The sequence below is a fragment of the Ornithorhynchus anatinus genome, chromosome X5, assembly GCF_004115215.2.
Source record: "Ornithorhynchus anatinus isolate Pmale09 chromosome X5, mOrnAna1.pri.v4, whole genome shotgun sequence".
Taxonomy (NCBI): Eukaryota; Metazoa; Chordata; class Mammalia; order Monotremata; family Ornithorhynchidae; genus Ornithorhynchus; species Ornithorhynchus anatinus.
The window spans coordinates 17,755,387-17,778,978 of NC_041753.1; the positions used below are offsets into that span (position 1 = coordinate 17,755,387).

The window sequence follows — 23,592 nt, forward strand, 5'->3', positions numbered from 1 at the left end:
TATTCTTGGCTATGTTTTTTTAATGGTATTTGTTTAGTGCTTACTTTGTGCCAAGCACTGTTCTAAGAGCTGGGGTAGATACCAGGTGATCAGGTTGGATACAGTCCCTGTCCCACATGGTGCTCACAGTCTAGGTAAGAGGAAGTAGGATTTAATTATTTAATCCCCATTTTAGATGAGGAAACTGAGGCACAGAGAAGTTGTCCAATGTCACATAGAGCTGGGATTAGAACCCAAGTACTCTGACTCCCAGGCCTGTGCCTTTTCATTCATTCATTCATTCATTCATTCAATAGTATTTATTGAGCGCTTACTATGTGCAGAGCACTGTACTAAGCGCTTGGGATGAACAAGTCGGCAACAGAGACGGTCCCTGCCGTTTGACGGGCTTACAGTCTAATCGGGGGAGACGGACAGACAAGAACAATGGCACTAAACAGCGTCAAGGGGAAGAACATCTCGTAAAAACAATGGCAACTAAATAGAATCAAGGCGATGTACAATTCATTAACAAAATAAATAGGGTAACGAAAATATATACAGTTGAGCGGACGAGTACAGTGCTGTGGGGATGGGAAGGGAGAGGTGGAGGAGCAGAGGGAAAAGGGGAAAATGAGGCTTTAGCTGCGGAGAGGTAAAGGGGGGATGGCAGAGGGAGTAGAGGGGGAAGAGGAGCTCAGTCTGGGAACGCCTCTTGGAGGAGGTGATTTTTAAGTAGGGTTTTGAAGAGGGAAAGAGAATCAGTTTGGCGGAGGTGAGGAGGGAGGGCGTTTCAGGACTGCGGGAGGACGTGACCCAGGGGTCGACGGCGGGATAGGCGAGACCGAGGGACGGTGAGGAGGTGGGCGGCAGAGGAGCGGAGCGTGCGGGGTGGGCGGTAGAAAGAGAGAAGGGAGGAGAGGTAGGAAGGGGCAAGGTGATGGAGAGCCTTGAAGCCTAGAGTGAGGAGTTTTTGTTTGGAGCGGAGGTGGATAGGCAACCACTGGAGTTGTTTAAGAAGGGGAGTGACATGCCCAGATCGTTTCTGCAGGAAGATGAGCCGGGCAGCGGAGTGAAGAATAGACTGGAGCGGGGCGAGAGAGGAGGAAGGGAGGTCAGAGAGAAGGCTGACACAGTAGTCTAGCTGGGATATAACGAGAGCCCGTAACAGTAAGGTAGCCGTTTGGATGGAGAGGAAAGGGCGGATCTTGGCGATATTGTAGAGGTGAAACCGGCAGGTCTTGGTAACGGATAGGATGTGTGGGGTGAACGAGAGGGACGAGTCAAGGATGACACCGAGATTGCGGGCCTGAGAGACGGGAAGGATGGTCGTGCCATCCACGGTGATAGAGAAGTCTGGGAGAGGACCGGGTTTGGGAGGGAAGATGAGGAGCTCAGTCTTGCTCATGTTGAGTTTTAGGTGGCGGGCCGACATCCAGGTGGAGACGTCCCAGAGGCAGGAGGAGATGCGAGCCTGAAGGGAGGGGGAGAGGACAGGGGTGGAGATGTAGATCTGCGTGTCATCTGCGTAGAGATGGTAGTCAAAGCCGTGAGAGCGAATGAGTTCACCGAGGGAGTGAGTGTAAATGGAGAACAGAAGAGGGCCAAGAACTGACCTTTGAGGAACTCCAACAGTTAAAGGATGGGAGGGGGAGGAGGCTCCAGCGTAGGAGACCAAGAATGATCGGCCAGAGAGGTAAGAGGAGAACCAGGAGAGGACAGAGTCCGTGAAGCCAAGGTGAGATAAGGTATGGAGGAGGAGGGGATGGTCGACAGTGTCAAAGGCAGCAGAGAGGTCAAGGAGGATCAGAATGGAGTAGGAGCCATTGGATTTGGCAAGAAGGAGGTCATGGGTGACCTTAGAGAGAGCAGTCTCGGTAGAGTGGAGGGGACGGAAGCCAGATTGGAGGGGGTCTAGGAGAGAGGCCACACTAGTATGGCACATCATTTATGCCCTCAAGCGATTTAGAACCTATTCTCTGCTCCTTCACTGGCTCACTGAGGGTAGAAAGCAGACTACATTGTGTGTGTGTGTGTGTGTGTCTTTGGGTGTGCATTCAATAGTCTATCTTGTCTTAATCAAGAATTTAAGTCTTCTGTGGATAGTCTTTCCCCAGGCTGGATATATCATTCAACATTTTGAAGACATATCAAAAGTTTCCCAGTTTCTTTTTTTATGGTATTTGTTACACACTTACTATGCGCTGGGATAGATACAAAGTAATCAGGTTGGACAGAGTCCTTCTCCCACATAGGGCTCACAGTCTTAATCCCCATTTTACTGACGAGGTAACTGAGGCCCAGAGAAGTGAAGTGACTTACCCAAGGTCACACAGCAGACATGTAACAGAGCTGTGACTAGAACCCAGTTCCTTCTGATTCCCAGGCCCATGCTCAATCCACTAGGTCATTCTGCTTCTTATGTGGGACAGGGACTGTGTCCAAACTGATTAATTTAATCTACCCTGGCACGTAGTACAGTGCCTGGTCCATAGTAAGCGTTTAACAGATATCACTAAAAAAAAAAGTAGGTGAAAGTAGAGGGGTCTGTCTCCCCCTAGACTGTAAGCTCCTTGTGGTCTGGAAACATGTCTCCCAACTCTGTTGTATTTGTACTCTCCCAAGCGCTTAGTACAGTGCTCTGCACAGAGTAAACACTCAATAAACACCATTGATCGATTGATTCTTCTCCATGCCTAAATCCCCCAAACAATGCTTACATTCTGATTCAGATTCTGAATTTTGAGTTCTGTTCATTTTGTGATTCTGTTCATTTTGTGATGCAGCTTCAAATGAAATGAGATAGAAAAAGTTCTAATAAATTACTTAGCATGAGACCTCTAAAATAACAAAACCTTCAGTAGTCCCAGCAACTCCCTGCGATACTTAAGTTCTTAAAATTTCCCTTACATAAAGCTGCACACCCCTTCCCCCCAACCCCACACACCACCAAATGGACAGTTTGCAGTTTTAATAATAATCTTGGTATTTGTTAAGTGCTTACTATGTGCAGAGCACTGTTCTAAGCGCTGGGGCAGACACAGGATAATCAGGTTGTCCCATGTGAGACTCACAGTTAATCCCCATTTTACAGTTGAGGGAACTGAGGCACAGAGAAGTGAAGTGACTTGCCCACAGTCACACAGCTGACAAGTGGCAGAGTTGGGATTCGAACCCATGACCTCTGACTCCGAAGCCCGGGCTCTTTCTACTGGTAGAGTGGCAATTAAGGAGATGAATTCACCCTTTCAAGCTTTCAAGGGCCCATGTTTGGTATCCTGTTGAAGTATAATTACTGGTTTCCTATTAAGTGCTTCCTAATGGGTGTGCTTTGGCACACTATAATGGTTCGATGGCCTCCTTCTTGAACCCCAACAATCTTGGGTGCCACCATTTTGAATTTTACTGAGAATGCACCCACCATGCCTGAGAAAAATTTTTATGGTATTTGTTAAGCACTTAGTATGTGCCAGGCAATATACTAAGCACTGGGGTAGAAACAAGTAATCAGGTTGGACACAGTCCCTGTCCCACATGGGGCACACAGTCTTAATCCTCAATTTACAGAGGAGGTAACTGAGGCACAGAAAAGTTAAAAGATGTGACCATGATCACACAGCAGACAAGTGGTGGAGCTGGAATTAGAATGGTCCTAGGTCCATGCTCTATTCATTTGGCCACACTGCTTCTCTAAGGAGGCATCTTGATGAACCTTGAACCAGGCTTTGAGCATTATCTACCCTTAAACCCATGGCTCTGTAGTGGAATGCTGGGGAGAAGAAATGGGAGAAAGGTGGGATAAAGAAGGATGTTCCCACCAACTAATTTATTGTGGCTAAAGATGAGAAAGGTTGGAAAATACTGCCCTAGGAGCACGCTTAAAGGAATGCATTTCCCTCACAATTCCACTCAGTTCTGCCATAACATATGCTTGCACTTCACATTTTGACTAGAGTGCTGTTAAGAAATTAGGGAGTGCTATTCTGAAAGCCTTGGTCTGTCTGGAAACAGTGCAACACAACGTTGGAATTAATGGTCGTGTTCATGCACAAGGCACTGGACACAGGGAGCAAAGATAGGTACTGCATGATACCTTTTCCTTAATGCAAGGTGTTACATGAACACTACCCCTATGTTCTAGGAGATCTGGATGTAACCTGCTAATTGTGAGGAAGGCAATCAGTCCCAACGTGCACTAACCATAACGAGATAGGCTCTCTGGAAATGAATTATTTGGAAGATTTTTTTAATGGTATTTGTTAAGCGCTTACTATGTGTCAAGCACTAAGTGCTGGGGTAGATACAATTAGGTTGGACACAGTCCCTGTTCCTCATGGGGCTGAGAGTCTTAATCCCCAATTTACAAATGAGGTAACTGAGACACTGAGAAGTGAAATGACTTGCCCAAGGCCACACAGCAGGTAAGTAGTGGAGCTGGAATTAGAACCCAGGTCCTCTGACACTCAGGCCTGTGCTCTTTCCACTAGGCCACAGTGCTGAAGTGCAAGTTATTTTCTTATTGCTGCAGATGCTTTTCAGTAAATTTGGCTTTTAGAATGGGATATTCTTATTTAAATCTGCCAGGTCTTAAATAGTAAGGAGCCTTGACTATAAAGATGGAGAAATGGGCTAAGAAGCAAGGAGAATTGCTAGGCAGGAAGAAGACAGAAGCTCCAAATACATTGGAACAACATTGCTTGCCTGTCATTTGTGCTAACAGGAAACTGAAAAATGGTCTGGGTGTAATGAGGGGGACGCTAAAAGGTTAACATAGGTTAATTAGAACCAGACTTCTCTATTTTCATCTCAACCGATTTCCTGGAAATTTTCCTTCTATTCTAGACCTCTGCGTCCACATGTAAAACAGTCAATAAATGTGTTTATTTTTGGTGTGCCCTCAATCATGGCTTTATTTGGGGTTGACTTTATATGTAGCACAGAACAAAAAAAAGATCGATTCCATAATGTTGTCAATTGGTCTGACCCCTTGGCCAAGTCAGGGTTTCACGTGTGGGGGAATGCAGTGCTTACTACTGGCTGCTGTGAAAATGAACTGGAGATGCTGCCCCAAATGACAAATGTTCATGACATAAATATCGCTAACAGTTGGCAAAGCTTGCTCTCCTCCTGGCATTCTCAGCAAGGAGTGAATGGGCTGTGGAGTCTCTGTGCTACTGCCCCTAAGGGGGAATATCAACAGACCACGTTTGTGACACTTGGCCCGGACGATGAAGGGAAGTTAGCTTACTCCTGTCCGAAGAGTAAATAGGACCATTAGTCTAGTTCCTTTCAGAATGACAATGTTATTCTGATAAAAATCATTTTTTTGTAGCTCTTTGACCATTTACCAAATGGAGTGCAAGTGCTTGCAGTCAAAACTCACTATTTATTCTCCTCTAGTAACTGAAATGATTAACTGAGGAATTCCAGGAGCCAACCAGCCCCTTAATAAATGCTTAGCAGCAGGTTGGAAGCCCAACTTCTGATTTTCATGCTTAGCGAAACATGGAGTGTATTACTAGAAACCTTCTTACCCCATCTGGTAACGTGGCCCTCATGTAATAATGTTAATGCTTATGGTATTGATTAAGCACTTACTATCTGCCAAGTACTTTGCTAAGTGCTGGGGCAGATACAAGATAGACCAGATACAATCCCTCTCTCACACAGAGCTCATGAGTGAAGAGGTAGGGAAAGCAAGTAACTTATCCCCATTTTACAGATGAGGAAACTTAAGCACAGAGAGGTTAAGTGAATCCTCCAAGGTCACACAGCCGGTGAGTTGAAGAGGTGGGACCGGAACCCAGTTCTCCCAGCTTTCAATCCTACACTCTCCATTGGGCCATGCTGACTTCCCCACTGCCTTCCACTAGGCTTTATGTCATTTTCCTTCCTTCTAGGAGTCTTCAGCACAGTTACTGTACTAAATCAGTCAATCAGTGGTATTTACTGAGTGCTTACTATGGGCAGAGCACTGATCTAAGCGCTTCGGAGAATACAATGCAACAGAATTAGCAGAAACGTTCCCTGCCCACAATGAGCTTCCAGTCTACATGTAGGCATTAAGTTCCTACCAATCCCTGTGTTGAGGAAAACCTGTGCATACTCAGACTGCTTCAAATGAATACACATAAACGTTTCTTTCCACATTGCACTGCAGTCTATCCAGAAAGATGTGTGTGGTCGGAAGAACGTTTCCTGATTCTCTAACAGTGTTCTAGTCCAAAATGTGTAGTGACAATTGAGTGTAGCCCTCCTGGGAGGAGGTAGATGTCTGCTGGGGTCAGGAAAAGACCTCAAAGGATGCTGGAAAGAGGGGGCCTTATAAAGGGAGTGGGAGTGCAAGGAGGAAGGCGACTCTGCAGCTTCCCATTGCCAAATCTGCTCAGCAGGAGAATAATTTAGAATCTTCTTTCCATTATGTTGCCTTATGCTTCATGGTGGCACCTAAAGAGCTATCAAAAAACATCTATGATTCATTTTTAAATTTCTCAATGGGGAAATTGCCTCTAGTGGGACTGGGGAAGGCAGCATGGCCTCATGGAAAGAGTTTAGGATTGAAAATTGGGAGAAGTGGGTTCTGGTACTACCTCTTCAACTGACCAGCTGTGTGACCGTGGAGGATTCACTTAACCTCTCTGTGCCTTAGCTTCCTTATCTGTAAAATGGGGATAAGTCCTCTCTGTTTTCCTCTCAGATTCAACTATTCAACACTGTTTTTCCCGGGAGGATGCTACTTCCAGGACAAAAAAGAATGGAAGCTCCTTGTTGGCAGGAAATGTGACTACAACTCTATTGTACTGTACTTTCCCAAGTGCTTAGTACAGAGCTCTGCACACAATAAGTGCTCAAAAAAACCCATTATTTGATTGACTGATAGAGGAAACTTTGCCCCCTTCTGCTGACAGGGTAGCCCATCATGGAGCTTGGAGGCACCCTTTTGGTAAGAGAACTAACATTATGCATATCAGAAGCAGTGTGGCCTAGTGAGCCCAGGCCCTGAAGTCAGAGATTAGAACCTGTGTTCTAATCCAGGCTCTGTCACTTGCCTACTGTGTCACTTTGGGAAAGTCACTTAACTTCTCTGTGCCTCAGTTCCCTCTTTGGCAAAATGGGGATTCAATAACTGTTCTCCCTCCTACTTGGACTGTGAGCCTCACGTGGGACCTGATTATCTGGCAACTACCTCAGTGCTTGGCACATATTAAGTGCTTAACAGATACCACAGTTATCATTATCATAAGTAATAAGAATAGAAGGAACAGAAGGTGACACTCCTGTGCAGGTAGAAGAATTGCTGTTTGTGCATGAGCCTCACCCCATACCATTCTCTCTCTCGACTGTGTGCTCCCGGAATTATTACTGTTCTCTCTTACGATTGTGTGCTCTCAGAATTATTAAATGAACAGAGATTTAGTCCTTCAAAGCCTCTTTGCTAGTGAGTGGATAGAGGGATTTACTGCCCCTGGACTTCTGGACTTCAACATGAATGCTCACAGACATGGGCCTCAATAAATGAGGTTGTTCTCTTTATGGGTCAGAGCTATTATTTTACTCCAAGAATAATAGAGGCTGTAAACAGATTCCCTTTGCCTGGAATGGTTCAGACGTGGCCATGCTTGAAGATCGAGGTTTGATAACATAACCACTCAAATGTCTATCCAGCTTCTGTTTTCAATTTCCACCTATTTGTTAAGTCATTTTTATTGGTCACTAGATGGCCCTCTGTACTTGCAGCTAACAGTTCACTGGAATCTGAACTCCTGTATTTCATTGTTAGACAATATTTGGAGCTTAATATATTATTTATATCCTAAAAGAAAACGGCTAAGTGACTCGATTCTCTTTCTAGCCCCATGAAATTAATTTAATAGAATATAGACTATATAGTTTCACCCAATCATTTCAATTCATGTGACATTTGCAAATGCATTAGAACTTAAAATGTGAGAGAAATTCTTGAAAAGTGACCCGTAGTACTTTTCAAATCGTAAAATCAGCTTCAGGGCAGCAATCTTCCCCTATGAATCAGTTCTCAATGCAATATTTGAAAGCAGACTTGGGGGTTTTACACCATTAACAGGGTATCAAGAAACTGGAATCATCATCAGAGTAAATTGAAGAAGCTCTACTTGGAAGTCAGAATGAACCAGACTGGCTCTCTGCAAGGCCCCAGTTCAGAGAACAGTTGTTCCCCTTTCACAATGCATGTGCTGGGTAGTACTCCCCTAAGGATTGGAAAATGTATTAGCAATCAAGTGGGGGCCAACTGTTCTCCTTATTTTCTAAGAAGGAAGGACAGGTGGAAATGACCTTAAATTGCAGCAGAAAATGTTCAGATTAGCTATGAGCAAGCACAGGAATAAGTAATTGGGAAGGAACAGAATTTCCTCCATTGTTGATTAAGATAGACAGTCATTTATCTGGGAATGCATGGACACACATCTGATCAGAAAGAAGAAATTGGACAAAACAATTTGGATTATGAAATGCAACACTGCCAACACCTCAGTAGTCCTTTGAACAATGAAATCCAGTGATTTGCTTTTTAGTGAGTGCCTTTTGTGGGTCCAGCTGAAATGGAAATTTTGGAGCCTTGCATTTATTCTGCCTTCAAGCCACCTTCACCTTAAAGTAACCAAAACTGAATTCATCTTCCTTAACAAACCTTCTCCTTCTCCTAATTCCTCCACTTCTGTCAATAATCAGTAGTATTTACTGAGTGCCTACTATGTGCAGAGCACTGTACTAAGAACTTGGAAGATTATAATGATCCCTGTTCTCAGGCTCAGAAACTTGCAATATAGTGGAAGAGATAGGTACTGAAATAAATTAGAGATAGGAGGAAGAAGGAAGGAGGGGTGAATCACAGATATATGCATCTCTATATACATATCTATATATATATATAGGTATATGTAGATATATGTGTGTATGTGCATGCATATATGTATATACTCATATACAGTTGTTGTGAGTACTCAAATGCATAATATGTACAGAAGTGCTGAAATAGTAGTTGAGGGGACATAACCTGGGGACAAGAGAGAGCTTTCTGGAGGAGATGTGATTTCAGAATGACTATGAAGATGGGGAGAGTTGTACTCTGACATATTTGAAGTGGAAGTGGGAGTTCCAGGCTGGGGTAAGGGGTGTGAGCATGAAGACAGAGGCAGAAGTGACAAGAATGAGGCATGGTGAGTAGGTTAGCTCAAGAGGTATGAAGCAGAGGTGTAGTTTTCTTTTAAATGGTATTTGTTAAGCACTATGTGCCAAGTCTGTACTAAGCCCTGGGGCAGATACAAGCTAATCAGATTGGACAAAGTCCATGTCCCACATGAGGCTCACAGTCGTAATCCCCATTTTACAGTTGAGGTAAATGGGGCCCAGAGAAGTTAAATTGGGAAGCGGCGTGGCCTAATGGAAAGGGCATGGATCGAAGAGTCAAAGGACCAGGATTCTAATCCCAGCTCTGCCACTTATCTTCCGTGTGATCTAGGGCAAGTACCTTTATATTTCTGTGCCTCAGTCTCCTCAACTGTAAAATGGGGATGAAATACCTGTTTTCCCCCTACTTAGACTGTGAGTTCCATGTGGAACAGGGACTTTGTCTGACCTGATCATCTTGTATCTAGCCCAGCACTTAGAACAACACTTGACATATAGTAAGCACTTAACAAATGCCATAATTATTATTAAGTGACTTGCTCAAGGTCACACAGCAGGTAAATGACAAAGCCAGCTCCTCTGACTCCCAGGCCCTTGATCTTTCCACTAGGCCATGCTGTGGGAGAAGAGAGTTGACTGAATGCCTTAAAGCCAAGGGTCAGGGTTTTTTGCTTGAAACCAAGAGGAAGGCTTTTGAGGAAAGGGGAAACGTGCATAACGACATTTTAGAAAAATGATCCGAGCAGCAGAGCGAAGTATGGACTGGATAAGGGAGAGATTGGAGGTGGGGGAAAAGTGTAGTGACTAAGCTGGGATATGACAAGTGTCTGGGTTGGGGTTAAGGCTATTTGGATGGAGAAAAATGGTCAGATCCTGAAAATGTAGTGGAAGAAAATCCAACAGAATTGAGTGACAGACTGAATACAGGGCTTGAAAAAGATGGAGAAATCAAAGCTAATGCCAGGGTTGCGAGCTGCAGAGATGGGAAAGATGACAGTGTTGCCAACTGTCATGGGAAAGTTATGTGGAGGAGAGAATTTGGCAGGGCAAGATAAAGGAGTTTGGAAGTAGCAGAGCCAGGGGAGCAGATGAACTCCTCAAGGGAGGATAAAGTGAGAAGAGAAAGGGGACCCAGAATAGAGCCCTGAGGGAGTCCCACAGTTAGGAGGTGAGAGGAAGAGGGAGAGCCAGTAGAAGAGACTGAAAAGGAGCAGTTGGAGGGTAGGAAAAGAACCAGGAGAGACTGTCAGAAATACCAAGGTTGGACAGCATTTCCAGAAGGGAATAACCTGGTGTATCAAAGGCAGCTAAGAGGTAGAAGAGGATCAGGATTAAGTCCATTAGATTTGACAAGAAAGAGATCACTGTTGACCTTGGAGAGCGTGGACTCTATGGAATGAAAGAGGTGGAAGCCAGATTCTAGCAGAGCAAGAAGGAAATTGGAGAAAAGGAAGTGGAGCCCTCAGGTGTATACAATCCATTGTAGGAGTTTGGACCAGGACAGGAAAAGGCAGTAAAGTACAATGGGATCCAGAGGAAGTTTTTTTTGTTGGTTTTTTTCAGTATATGGGAAATGTGAGCTTGTTTGAAGGCAGAGGAGGAGGAGTCATCAGAGAGTGATCAGCTGAAAATGGTAGCTAGGTAGAGAAGAGTGTGCACAAGTGTTTTTAGAAGGTGCAAGGGGGTAGGGGTCAGAGGCACAGGTAGTGGGGATTCGTTTTGGAAGACAGAAGATATCCTCTTGAGAGGTGATTGGGAAGAAGGAAGAAGGATTTATGGGAGGAAGGGGGCAATTGACAGCATCACCATCCTCCCTATCCCCATAAATTTACTACCTAGGTAACATCTTTGACTCCTATCTTTTACCTCCCACATTCACTCTGATTCCAAATCTCCCCATTCACTCTCCACCATATTTCCTAGCTCTGTTCCTTCCTCTTCATGCATGGAAACATCATCCAGACCCAGCCTTTTGTCACCCTCTGGATGGATTACTGTAAAAGCCTCCTTACTGATCTTTCAGCCTGCTTTGGGCTAACCTAAATTCCAGATGATCTTCCTATAACATCATTCAGGACACAATCTCCCCCCACCATTTAAAACCCTTCAATGCCTATGCTTTTCTCTTGACCACTGGCTCCATGTCTTTCCACCAGTTCTCTTCTTACCTTTTCACTCTTCTTTCCCACCCCATTCCACTTGCACTTGTTTTCCCTCTGAAGCTCACATCCTTCCTGTATCTCGCTCTGACCTTTGCACCTCCAGCCAATCACGCCCACTCTTTCCCTACATGAAACTCCTTCCCATCTAAAATCCACTGAACTGTTCTCCGCACCTTTGGCGACTTTCTAGGAAAACTCCTACTCTAGGAGCCATTCCCTGACTAATCCCAGGTCATCCTACTAGCCTTAGTTAACCCTTATGTGTACACTGATTTATTTGTTACTTGGCAGTCCATCCTGCAATAGCACATGCTTGGACTACACATTTTGGCTAGAATACTGTTAGGGAATTAATGAACGTCAGTCTGACAAAGAGAGCCTGTTTGGATACATTGTGATGTGGTTTCAAGAAGAAACAGTTGTGCACTAGTGCATGTGTGCCCTGGGCATGTTTGTGGCATTGGACACATGTGAGTACAACAACAAAAGTTTTTCTTAACATGACGTTTTGGGAAAATGGAACACCCCCAACCCCCCACCCCCGCCACACACACTTCATAGGACAAAAGGGTGTATTTATTCTTTTTTGCCTTACTTTTGTAGTTGTACCTATATTGTATTTATATTTTCCTTTTTGTTCCCATTAAATATATACTATCTATGCTTCCCTGTCCCTCATTTTAGATTGCAAACTCACTGAGGGCAAGAATCTTGTCTTTTACTTTTTGCACATTCCCAACCACCAAGTCAGGCTCTGCACACAGCAGGTGCACCATAAACACTGATGATAATGATGATGGTTTAAGTGCCCCCTTTTTTTGGATAATCTCTGCATTTTCAAGTACTTAACAAATGTTAGTGGTAATACCAATTGCAAGTATGCCCAACATAAATATAAGGAATCATTCCTATTACCTCATTAACTGAGAAACAACTAATTAAAGGATGTACCGAATTTGCAGAAATAAAGATCTTATCTTCTAATAATAAAGTGACACTATACTTTCAGGATGACATAGTACAGTTTAAGCAATTAAACAAATCCTCCTTACTGAAAAATATGAAGCAATAAGCTTATTAAGCACCAGACCTATAAGATTGTTTTATAAAAATATGTATTAAACCAATTTGTCAGGAAAAACCCCAAAACACTTCCCCGAATCACTAGTACCATGATATCGCACTCAAAAACATAATCTTAAAGCACTTGACTTTCTGAAATAAATTCCTCCTAGTCCTTAATGAGATGATTAAGGAGGTGCCTTAACCTTTTCATGCCACTCTGGGACTGTATATGGCCTAGATGAAATAGAAAAGAAGGGATTTAAACACTTACGGGACTCAAGTTCAAAGAATCATATGCTCCGTTGCCACTCTTTCAAAAATTCATCACCCACTGCTATTTCTACAACATTTTCTACATAAAGGTCAATGTATTTGCTTTATTTTTGCTTACAGTTTATTTTCTGTAACCTCTCAAAGCCCCAGTTCTGTTTCTGGCTGTCAAGTTGAATTGGAAAAATAAAAGCGACGTGAATTCTGCTACCTTATTTGTTAAAGACTGGTGGTCTCATTGAATGAGCTCATGAATTAGGAATATGGTATTCAAACTTTCCTCGGCTGAAGAGTTTGCACAAGAAGTTAACCCAAGTTTTGATTGGGATGGGCATTATCTACAAAGAATTCAAATACATTCATACTACATAACTCAGCCGTCAAAATGCTGAATACTCAAAACTCAACTAAGGGCCACTGACAACCTGGAAGAGATTCATGACAAAGCATCTCAATATCCAAGCCCATGAATTTGACAGGAACATATGAGCTGAGCTATTGTTTGCAACTGTTAAAAATTCAACTTTTTTGAGGGCAATGTAAAATGGAACAATACATTGCAAGCCCCCACACAAAAATTTTGCTCTAGCTTATTTGGCCCAGATTTTGATAGGTTCCTCCATCTCCTCAGGATCCTCAAGCTTTCGGGGCAAGTCATTTACACTTAGTATTTTCCTTTTTTTTTAAAAAAAAATCTTATTTGATATTGTCACACTCCTCAACCTAGTGAAAGACAGTAGCTATACACAATAAACATTATAGCTTCCTCCTGGAGTGTGAGATTTTAGAACCGTCCATAAAGTCACAATAACCATCACCATGTATTGCAAATGACCACTGTGAAATCGACTGGAATCAAAACACTGCTCAAAGGATTCTGATGCCTCAGTTAAGTTTTGAACCAAGTGTAAGCCCTGATCAGGGGGCCCTTGAACTAAAGCCCATTATCCAAAGAGTTTGCCCACTCGGACACAACCCCGAGAGAAACGGCGTGGTCTAGTGGAAAGAGGAAAGAGTTAAAGGACCTGGGTTCTAATTCCTACTCTGCCGCTTATCTGCTGTGTGGCATTGGGCAAGTCAGGACAGTGCCTGGCACATAGTAAGCACTTAACAAATACCACTTAAAAAAAAGTCAACTGTCAAACATTGCCATGGCAGAGTGCTGGATTAGTTAGTAGTTCAGGGAAACTCACAGACTTCAATGAACTCCTCCACTGATCAGACTCAGCTCTCAGTTACTGATAGACTAAGGTTTTGAACTTAACTGCCACATCAGCATTTCTGTGTCATCTTCACACTGCTCTACTCACAACCACCTGTAGTGCGTATGTACATTCCTTCATACTTTACTACTTAAGCACTAACTCACATACATACCCCCATTTCCTTCTTCTTCCCATCTGTAAATTATTTCACTGACTGTCTCCCCAACTAAACTGTAAACTCTTTGAGGGCAGGGATCATGCTTACTAACTCTGTTCTACTCCCCAAGAATTTAGTACTCTTGTTCTTCACACTGTGGGTGTTCAATATATACTACCTATGCTCACGATCATAAGGTATTGGAGAATTTAAAGTAAAAAGAGTTGCACAAAGGTCTAGAATGGTCCCTGAGAAACACGAGAAGTGCATTTTCCCAGGGTGCTCAATTTTTCTTTTTTTAAATAGTGAGCTTACCAGTCTCATCTATGTTTGAGCAGTGAACCTAATGGTTATAAGCCCCTGAGGCTATTCTCTGTGATTAATGCTATCAGAAATTGTTGGGATATATTTTGTGCCTAGGTTTAAGAAGCAGGTACCTTTGAAGCCAAGTATTATGATTTTTAAAATATTTCAAATCCAGAGGAAAATGATGGGAGCATTTCCTTGTAAAATTCAAATATGCCTATATGGAAAATATCTCTCCAGACTTCTATGCTCAAGGATAAATCAGAAAACCATTCTTTACCTAAATTATATACACACAAAAGCAGTGATTGCTTTAGCAGGTTCCTGAGTTAAAAAAAGGTCTGATGAAAGCAGTCAAACACCTTTAACAGGAGAAGATGTTTCCCCTCTTTCTTCCATTCAAAATAACTTCCTATTGACAACAAACATTTCCTTCATCTTATCTGGCTTGCACTGCAGCACTTTTATCCAAACCTCACTCTCTGTCATGCAGAGAGTAAATTACAAGACAGTGGAATTCAGAATGGAATAAAGAGATCGCATTGCTGAGTACCATCAGTAGACTTATCACCTTGAAGCCCAAATCATCTCACATTCTGAAACCACCAAAGCTTTATTATTTCTAATTTTCAAGACCTGGTCAGTGAGCTAACACCTGATATGGCCCAACAGAATGAACATGTACCTCTTACTGTACAACTGATTGACATTGTAAGAGGCTGGGCGAACTCTGGTGGAAGGACAGTTACACTTTTAGAGTTAGTCCCAAAACCAAGACGAAAGAAATTGGAAGATCTCCTAGCGCAATTGCAATGTGAGACTGACATCACAGCTCTTCTCACCCAGGAGAGAGTGGAAACGAGGCAAGAAGCTGGGTGAACTCCTGAGACAAGACAGTTACACTTCTAGATTTAGTTCCCAAACCAAGAAGGAATTGGAAGACCTCCTAGTGCAACTGTAATGTGAGACTGACATCACAGATCTCCTCGCCCAGTAGAGAGTGGAAATGAGGTGATGGTTTGATTGAAACCATTAACATCTAAATGTATTTATTTTCAGAACGATGGTTTGATAATCAGTATGCTCAGCAACATGACTATTGTTAAGAGAATTGTTTTTTTATGGGGCCTTTCTCGATTCTATTTCCTACATCACTCCACCAGCTTGTACCAAAAAACGAAAGCGCATTCAAGATTGGACTGCCATAGGACAAAAGAACTCTCAGAATGGCACTAAGGACTGCTAAAAGACAGCTATAATATCGGAAACATTTCGTACACTATGTCCATTAGAGATGTGAAGACTTTATTGTCCTTCAGCTTATTTAGACATTTAATTCAATTAATAAAATCATGAATTCATGCAAAGGTGTGATTTAAGAAAAATGGACAACAAATGTTCCTTTATGAGGCTGGAGAGAGCAGGACCAGCTGTCTCAAATCCCAGTTTTCTTAATTCTGCTTGCTTTGCTGAGCAAGGGGAGTTGAACTTCTACTTCTCTGAAAAATCTGTAAATGGTCTTGGTTAAAGAAAGTTTTGCATCACTTGACTTTTAATCTTAGACCATTTATCTTCAAGTCAGGAACAATTAGTTGCTTCTATCAGCTATTCATTACACGTTCGAGAGGAATGTGTTTTCTCCAAGGGAAGGCTTGTACTGTTTTTAAAGCAAGCCAATGTGGAGTAGTTCTGAAGGGATATTAAGAAAAGAAATCTTCCTGATTTTTCTTCCTGGGCAGCTAAGATATTAGAATATCACAGGCTGGAAAGGGTGCTCAAGCAATCATTTAATCCAAACTTTTAGATTGGTTGAATCTATTGGGGAAATTGGGACTACTTGATGTTGTGCTAAATACATCCAAATGCTCGTTTTCTAATTTTTTTCCATTTAGAGTAATGTAGATTTGGGAGATTAGCTTGGATTGCCTGCTGGGTGGAGAGAGTTTTTCTTCCATTTGATATAAAAAATGGCATCTGCCAGTCAGGCTTTGATCCAAGGCCCAGATCTTTATCATCTCTAATACCAAGCAGAGTGGAGAGGATTCTGGTCCTAGTGAGAGTCAGTGTGGCCTAGTGGGAAAGAACACTAGACTGTAAGTTAGAAGACCTAGGTTTCAGTCCCAGATCTGCCACTGGCCTCCTGTGTGGCCTTTTGCAAGTCACTTGACCACTCTGGTCCTTTGTTTCCTCATATGTAAAATAGGGATAAGAAACCCACTTTCACTTCCTTTTAGAGTGGGAGCACTGTAAGTGTTTGATGTTTGGCACATGGTAAGTGCTTAATAAATAACATAATTATTAGTATAATAGTGTTTACGGAGTAGTCCAAGGATACTTTCCTATATCAGCTCAAGAAATACTTCTCTAACAAATAAGTTTGGACTTGAAACAAGCTACTTCAGAAAGCTAAATGGCCAGGCTTGTAAAGTCTTGAACCCAAGGTTTTCCAAGAGTCATAAACAGAAAGGCAGTCATCTCTGTTATAGCAGAGACTGGGACAGTTTTGGGACTTCAGCCATTCACTTTCCTTTATCACTCAGTCATTTTAAGCCAACCGGGCTCTAACACAACCATTGTAATATAGACTTGTAGGTAATGGGTGTGTTTGTGCAAAACTCTCCTTTCCCTGTGGGTAGGAGAACTTTAAGGTGGTAACTTTTGGGAAACACTGTGAAACCCCAGAAAATGGTAGAGTAAGCACTGAAAAACAAAACTACAAGAAGAAGGGTTACATCCTGAAAATTTACTAATAAATCTGGATTTGAGGCCAGACAACATTAATTACTTTGGAGGACATATACTTATCTAGAAGTGAATAATGCATTCCTATAAAAAGTGGTCCCAAAGATGATGGGGGAAATGACAGTGTTGGGTTTTTCCTGTGGTTGCTGTCACTGCAAGTTCTTTAATTAGCAGGCACCAGAGCATTGTGAAGTGTGACAGGCTATCTATGCCACTAGTGTATAACGATGTTTCATGCTCGAGCACTTAAATGATTACTTGAGGGCTTTTTCCCCAGCACTTTGAGAGGCACACATAAATGCTTCATTTTGATTTTTAAACTTTGTCAAAATGCACAGCAGAGACCTTGGACAGATGAAGGAATCAGAAAGAGCCGAATCAAATATTCATTATTTTTCTCAATTTTGAAACCAACCTCAGCAAATGGTATAAGCAGTGTCCCTGATGGTTTATTCTTCATAGTTAAAGTTGGGGATCACCTAAGGTTAATATGTAGTTAGAGGTTCTTTAAGGAAGACATAAAACCAGAGTCATAAGGTTGGTGTTTTATTCTCAGATTGGCCACACTATTTGATTTGTGGTGAAATCACACAAATGTCTTAATACCCGAGTTCTCTATACACACAGTGGGAATACTTAACCTTCCCAAACAACTTTATAAACATGTCAGGAAGGTTAAATGAGAGAAGAGTTATATATAATTTGGATCCATTGGAAAGGAAGAAGCTGTTTCAAAGCAAAACACAGGGCAAGTCTGATAGTACATGGACATCAAAGAATATGAACCTATTCCATGGGAATAGAAAGCCAGAAACAAGGCTTCAGGATTATATTGGGAATTTTCCTGGGAGCCATATGCAGCTACTAGGCAATTTCAACAGGGGCTCTGTCCATGGAGATTTGATGTGATTCTCATCACTCCAGGGGTGACCCTTGGTTTGAGAACTTTGCGAGTCTCCCTGAGTATCTATGACACTTTCATTAAAACATGAACAGGCTTTGTGGCATATAGGCAATTCACCTTTTGGAGGGGGGTGGGGAAAGTAGGAGGAAAGAGAAGAGGAGGAAAACTACTTCCATATATAAACCATATATCGGATACAGGCAGCATGACCCATTGGAAAGAGCACAGATCTGGGAGTAAGAAGACCTGAATTATAATCCTGGCTCTGCCGATTGCTTTCTGTGTGTCCTTGGGCAAATCACTTAACTTCTCTTGCCTCAGTTTCCTCAACTGTAAAGTGGGGATTAAATCTTACTCCCTCCTATTTAGACTGTGAGCCCCGTGTGGAACAGGGACTGTGTCTAACCTGATTAACTTGTACCTACCCTAACACTTAGAATAGTACTAGACACACAGTGTTTAGCAAATATGATAAATAATAACAGCAGTAGTAAAAATTATATATTTATTAAGCACTTTCTGTGTGCTATAACATCATGCTACAAGATAATCAGGCTAGAGTCACAGCGTTTCCAGGCTAAAAGGAGAACAGATACCTCATCCCCATTTTACTTAAAATGAAACTGAGGTTGTGATGACTGGCTAATGGCAGAGCTGGGATGAGACTCCAAGACTAGACTCCCAGACTCATGCTCTTTACACTAGACTACACTGCCTATATCCAATACTTAGTGGACTGAGCTGGGCTGGAATGTGTAGAGCATAAAATCATCTAAATAATAATTGGGATACTTATTAAGTGCTTAATATGTGCTAAGCGCTGCATCATGTGCCAGGGTAGATACAAGATAATCAGGTCCCTGTCTCACAAGGGGCTCACAATCTAGGTAGGGAGAGAGAAGAGATATTGATATTGAGGTATTTTACAAGTGAGGAAACTGAGGCACAGAGAAGTTAAGTGACCTGCCCAAGGTCAAGTGGCAGAGCCCAGGATTAGAACCCGGATCCTCTAACTACCAGGTTTGTGCTCTTTCCACTAGGCCATGCCGCTTCCCTAGGTACATATGTATTTTATGGGTCATCCTGCTTGAGGAGGAGGAATGGAATAAATGCTCTCTTAAAGTTCTCCAGTCTGATCTATCCACAGGTGTACACATTTATGTTCAACTATGCAAGCAAGGCAAGAAACAAAACTACCTTAATCTTTCACTAATTTTGGCATCAGACACTTTCTGGTTTGGCCATTTCCAAATGAGTTCATTTCTTGAAGAAAATAATGGGGCAATCTGGAACTGTGATTGCATTTGTAGATTACAAATGTGTGATTACATCTGTGTGATTACAATTTGTAGATTGTACTAGTAAACTACAAAAGAGTTGGGTAACAAGAACAACATCTCCACCTGTAAAGAAACAATGATCTCGCTATCAAAGAAGTGTAACGTTCTTGTTTCACTTGGCTGTCCAGAAGCGTTCACTTTAATTAGGCTTTTGTTTCTGACACACAACACCAAGTTGTTTAATTCTAGAGCGGACCACAAAATATGGTAGGTACCTCTGTCACCGTATGCACAAATAATGAGCATTTATTAACTTAGATGTAGAAGAACCCTAGCATTAATCAACACGTAACAAGGTTTAAAATCAGGGACCAAATCGGAATTGAAAGGAAAATTATTTTTTTTAGTAAAAATAGGAAAAGTTGTTTAACTTAGCTAACTCAATTGTGACTTATTCCCAGGGTGCCACTGCACAGGCTAGCAAGTCCCTGAATTCATATTTCTATCGAATTGGTAATAAAGTGAACATATTTAATGCGCTACAATGAGCATGTCATTATCAAATGGCAAGGAAGAAGGAGTTAAGATATGAGATATGATTTGTGTTCTAATCCAAAATATTAATGGGGATAAAGGAAAATGCTATCAGCTGGGTAAAACTAATATAGAGTGCTAAGCAAATGACCTCCTTCTCAGGAATTGTTCTATTAAAAATGAAGTGAAGACACCTCATTAAATAAATTACCTTACATAAATGCAAGAATAAACATATCTACCAGCTTATACATTTTAGCACTAGGTGCCAGTATTAATTTTAGCATCTGCTCAGAGTTTGTTCCTTTAATGCCCTGACTGCCATTCTGTTTAGCTATACCAGATGTTTCCGGATCATCTAGTCCCTGCAGAATTTAGCTCATTTTTAAAGTTATGGATGTGACATGCCAACTTTAGGACATATATTTTATAGAAACCCAGATTATACTCCTTCTAAAGAGAAATGAAGCTCAAAAAATGGGGAAACTTCTTATTCCGAGATTCTTTCCAAACAGTCTACAGTTTGAGAGGTCTAATGATCACAACTGGCAGCTAATACAGTACTAAGGTAATCAAAGAAATGATGCCATAAAGCAAGCCAGTGCTGCCTTGGCTAAGTCATTTCACTCCATTCACCCTGATTCTACATATGTACCAAGTGGTAATTCCCTGTTTATGCACTTTGGCTATAGGCAGCACTGCACCCGAGTTCTCCACGCCTTTCCATCTGCTACTTCCAGTCGTTCAGATTCAGGTGACTGAAACGCTTTAAAGGTAATTAGCCAGCACACTGCAGATCAAATCTTGGCTGTTCCGTGCCAAATGGAAAACTTCCAGTCAACTGCTGGATGTGGTTTATGCCACCCCTTTCAAAACGGACTTACCATTTACCGAATGTGAAATTCCAGGGAGCAGACATAGTGAAATGAATAGAAAGTTGAATTTGATGAATGGCGAGTTTTGCATTCTGGTTGCCCACTCAAGGGCCCCACAAGAAGAGAAACATATCTGTTTACAGAGAGGAAGATGAAAAGCTGTATTCTGGGGGGAAATGGGAGGCTGAAATACTTTTAAGATCTTAGTTGTGCCGCTGAATTTCTGAACGACCTTGAATAATTCACAGAACTGGCCTCGGTTTCCCCTTTTCCACCTCCCGGGCGATGCTGCGTTCAATTCCTAATCCATTCTGGCCATAAAAGAAACTTTAGGTTCATTTATCTCTCCTATAACGTATCCCTGTATTCCTTTGGGGTTAACCTTCATGTGGACGGAGTCTTTTTCCCTCCCAACTTAAATTGATCATCTGTATATTCCTAGAAATCACGGGCAACCTTTCTCCGATTCTCCCCGCTTGCCCTTATCTAGCCAAATGCAACAAACGCATATGGTTTCTCTGACCCGGTTCCTCTCTATGCCAACCCAAGGAAGGATGAATGGCAGCAGTGCCAGGGACACGCCAACGATAGTCTGCATTGATTTTTTGTGTTTCAGATCCCCCCCCCCGCCTCCCCCCCCCCCCCCCCCCCCGCCGCCAACACACACAGGGTGTTTGGGACTTTATATTGGCTATTATTCGGATGGAACCACAGTGTATTATCGGGGACCGTGGAGGGTGGAAGTCCTTTAACCGGCAAACACTCTTCTCTCCCGCCTGTGCCAGTCGCGGAATCTGGCATTATAGGGAAAGGCCAGAGCGAGCAGCGCCCTCCCATCTGCAAATGCCGTTGAGGAAGAGGACGAGGGCAAGCGGCATTCTGAAAAAAAGTCAGGGCCGCCGAGCTGGCTCCCGGGATGTTCCCGGATCAGTGAGCCTCGAAATGACTTGGGTTTCTCCGGCCTCTAGCCCGCCCCCCAAATTCCGCCAACCCCATTCCCTTTCCACGGAACGGCCCGAGACCAGAGTTCTCTAGCCACGCCTAACTCCTGGTCCCGCCATCATCCCATCAATCGACGGTGTTTAGTGAGCGCTTACTGCGTGCGGAGCACTGTCCTAAGCGCTCGAGAAGATAATAATAATGTTGGTATTCGTTAAGCGCTTACTGTGTGCCGAACACTGTTCTAAGCGCTGCGGGAGATACAAGGTAATCAGGTTGTCCCAGGTGGGGCTCACGGTTTTAATCCCCATTTTACAGATGAGGGAACTGAGGCACCGAGAAGTGAAGTGACTTGCCCGAAGTCACACAGCTGACAGGTGGCGGATCTGGGATTAGAACCTATGCCCTCTGACTCCTAAACCCGGGTTCTTTTCACTGTGCCACGAGTACACTCAAGAGTTGGCAGACACGTTCCCTGCCCCACAACGAGCTTACCGTCTAGAAGCGGGAGAGCACGGTCCCATCTGTCCCTTCCTCGATAGTCTCACTTTATTTTTATTTTTTTAATTAGATACTGTCCCACAGTTACTCATATACCTCCTCCCTACACCACTTACCCGCCCAGTTGGCAGGATCGACAAAATCCCACCAAAAACCTGGCAGAACCCAAAGGAGACCAAGTAAACGTTGGCGACATTACTCCGCCCCCCTATTTATCCCCCTTCCCTCTTTCCCCCCTTCTCCCGTCCCTTTCCCCCCATCCCTTCCCCCACCTCCCCAGGCCCCCTTCAGTCCTCTCTCCATCCCCTTACCTGGCTCTTCCGAGGAAACTCGTAGCGCACGATGCTGATCACGGGGATGTGCAAAACCGTGCTGATGAACTCCAGCTCTAGCATCTCCCCCTGGCTCTGGGGGAAGGCGAGCAGGGCAGAGACCCCCTGCACCACCACCGTATGACACACGCTCTGCAAGAAGGAGACGGGGTCGCTGCTCCAAGCCGAACTCGGGGAGGAGAAGGGCAAGAGGGGAAGGTCGCCCAGCCCGGCCTCGATGGCCATCACCACCTCGAGGGACAGGTTGTAGGGCAGTAGCCCGGGCATGCGGTTCAGGTTTTCCACGGCGAAGAGCAGCGCATCCCGCGGAAGGAGCGCTTCGTCCTGCCCCGGGGTTCCTGCCCCCGGCGGCACCCGACTGTGCAGGGTTGTCCCGAGCCACCGGCGCGGCGCCCCGGGCCCTCCGTCCCGGGAGTGGGGCTGGGGCCGCCGAGTTTGGCTTCCCGCCTCCTCCCGGTCGGCCCGTGGCCCGGCCCCCGCTGGGCTCTCTCCGGCCACCGCGGCGCCTCCGCGTTGGCCGGCATTATATCGCGCCCCTCTCCAGCCCCGGTCCTGGCTTCGGCCGCCGACCCCACCGGAGGATGGGGAGGCAGTGGTGGGTCGCGCTGCCTCCGTCCAGGGCTGCAGGTGCACCGCCCCGATCCTTACCGTGTGTCCTATGCGCTTGAGGATCTGGCAGGGTTGCGGGTGGGACGAGGAGCCGGGCACCCTGGCCAGGACCAGCGCGCAGGGCGGTGACAGCAGCAGACAGATCCTGGGCAGGAGCCACAACCAACTCAGTCTCCTCATCACTGAGGTTCGAGAGGGGGGAAAGCCGGCCAACCGGGTGGTACCACCTGCCCCAACTCTTCTCCCGCACCTCTGCCTGCCTCCCTTTCCGCGCCCCCCTTTTCCTCCTCCCCCTCTTTTTCTTCTTCCTCTTTTTCTTCTTCCTCCTCCTCCTCTTCTTCCTCTTCTGTCTTCTTCTTCAGTCTTCTCCACTGAGCATCCTCTTCCAGATCCCCAGCGCTCTCCTCGGCGAAGAGGAACAGCCCGATCCTCCCGGACCGATTTCCCAGCCAGAAAAGTTGCTGGCGAACTAACCCGCCCCGTCACTTTGCCGCTTCGATCTGGCGTCTCTCTCCTGCCTTCCCCCCGACTCCCCTCACATCACTGCCCCCCCCTTTACTCCGC

General features: G+C 44.0%; 1 protein-coding gene across 2 annotated transcripts in view; it reads right to left on the reverse strand.

Annotated features, from left to right (window-relative positions):
• GRIN3A (glutamate ionotropic receptor NMDA type subunit 3A) overlaps positions 1-23,295 on the reverse strand; it is a 142,280-nt gene extending 118,985 nt beyond the window's left edge. For both annotated transcript variants that reach the window (XM_029056128.2, XM_029056127.2), the window contains exon 1: positions 22,399-23,295. In XM_029056128.2, the coding sequence (XP_028911961.1) occupies positions 22,399-23,208 (810 nt within the window). In that variant the 5' untranslated portion in view covers positions 23,209-23,295. The remainder of the gene's footprint in view (positions 1-22,398) is intronic.
• Positions 23,296-23,592: the final 297 nt, after the last annotated feature.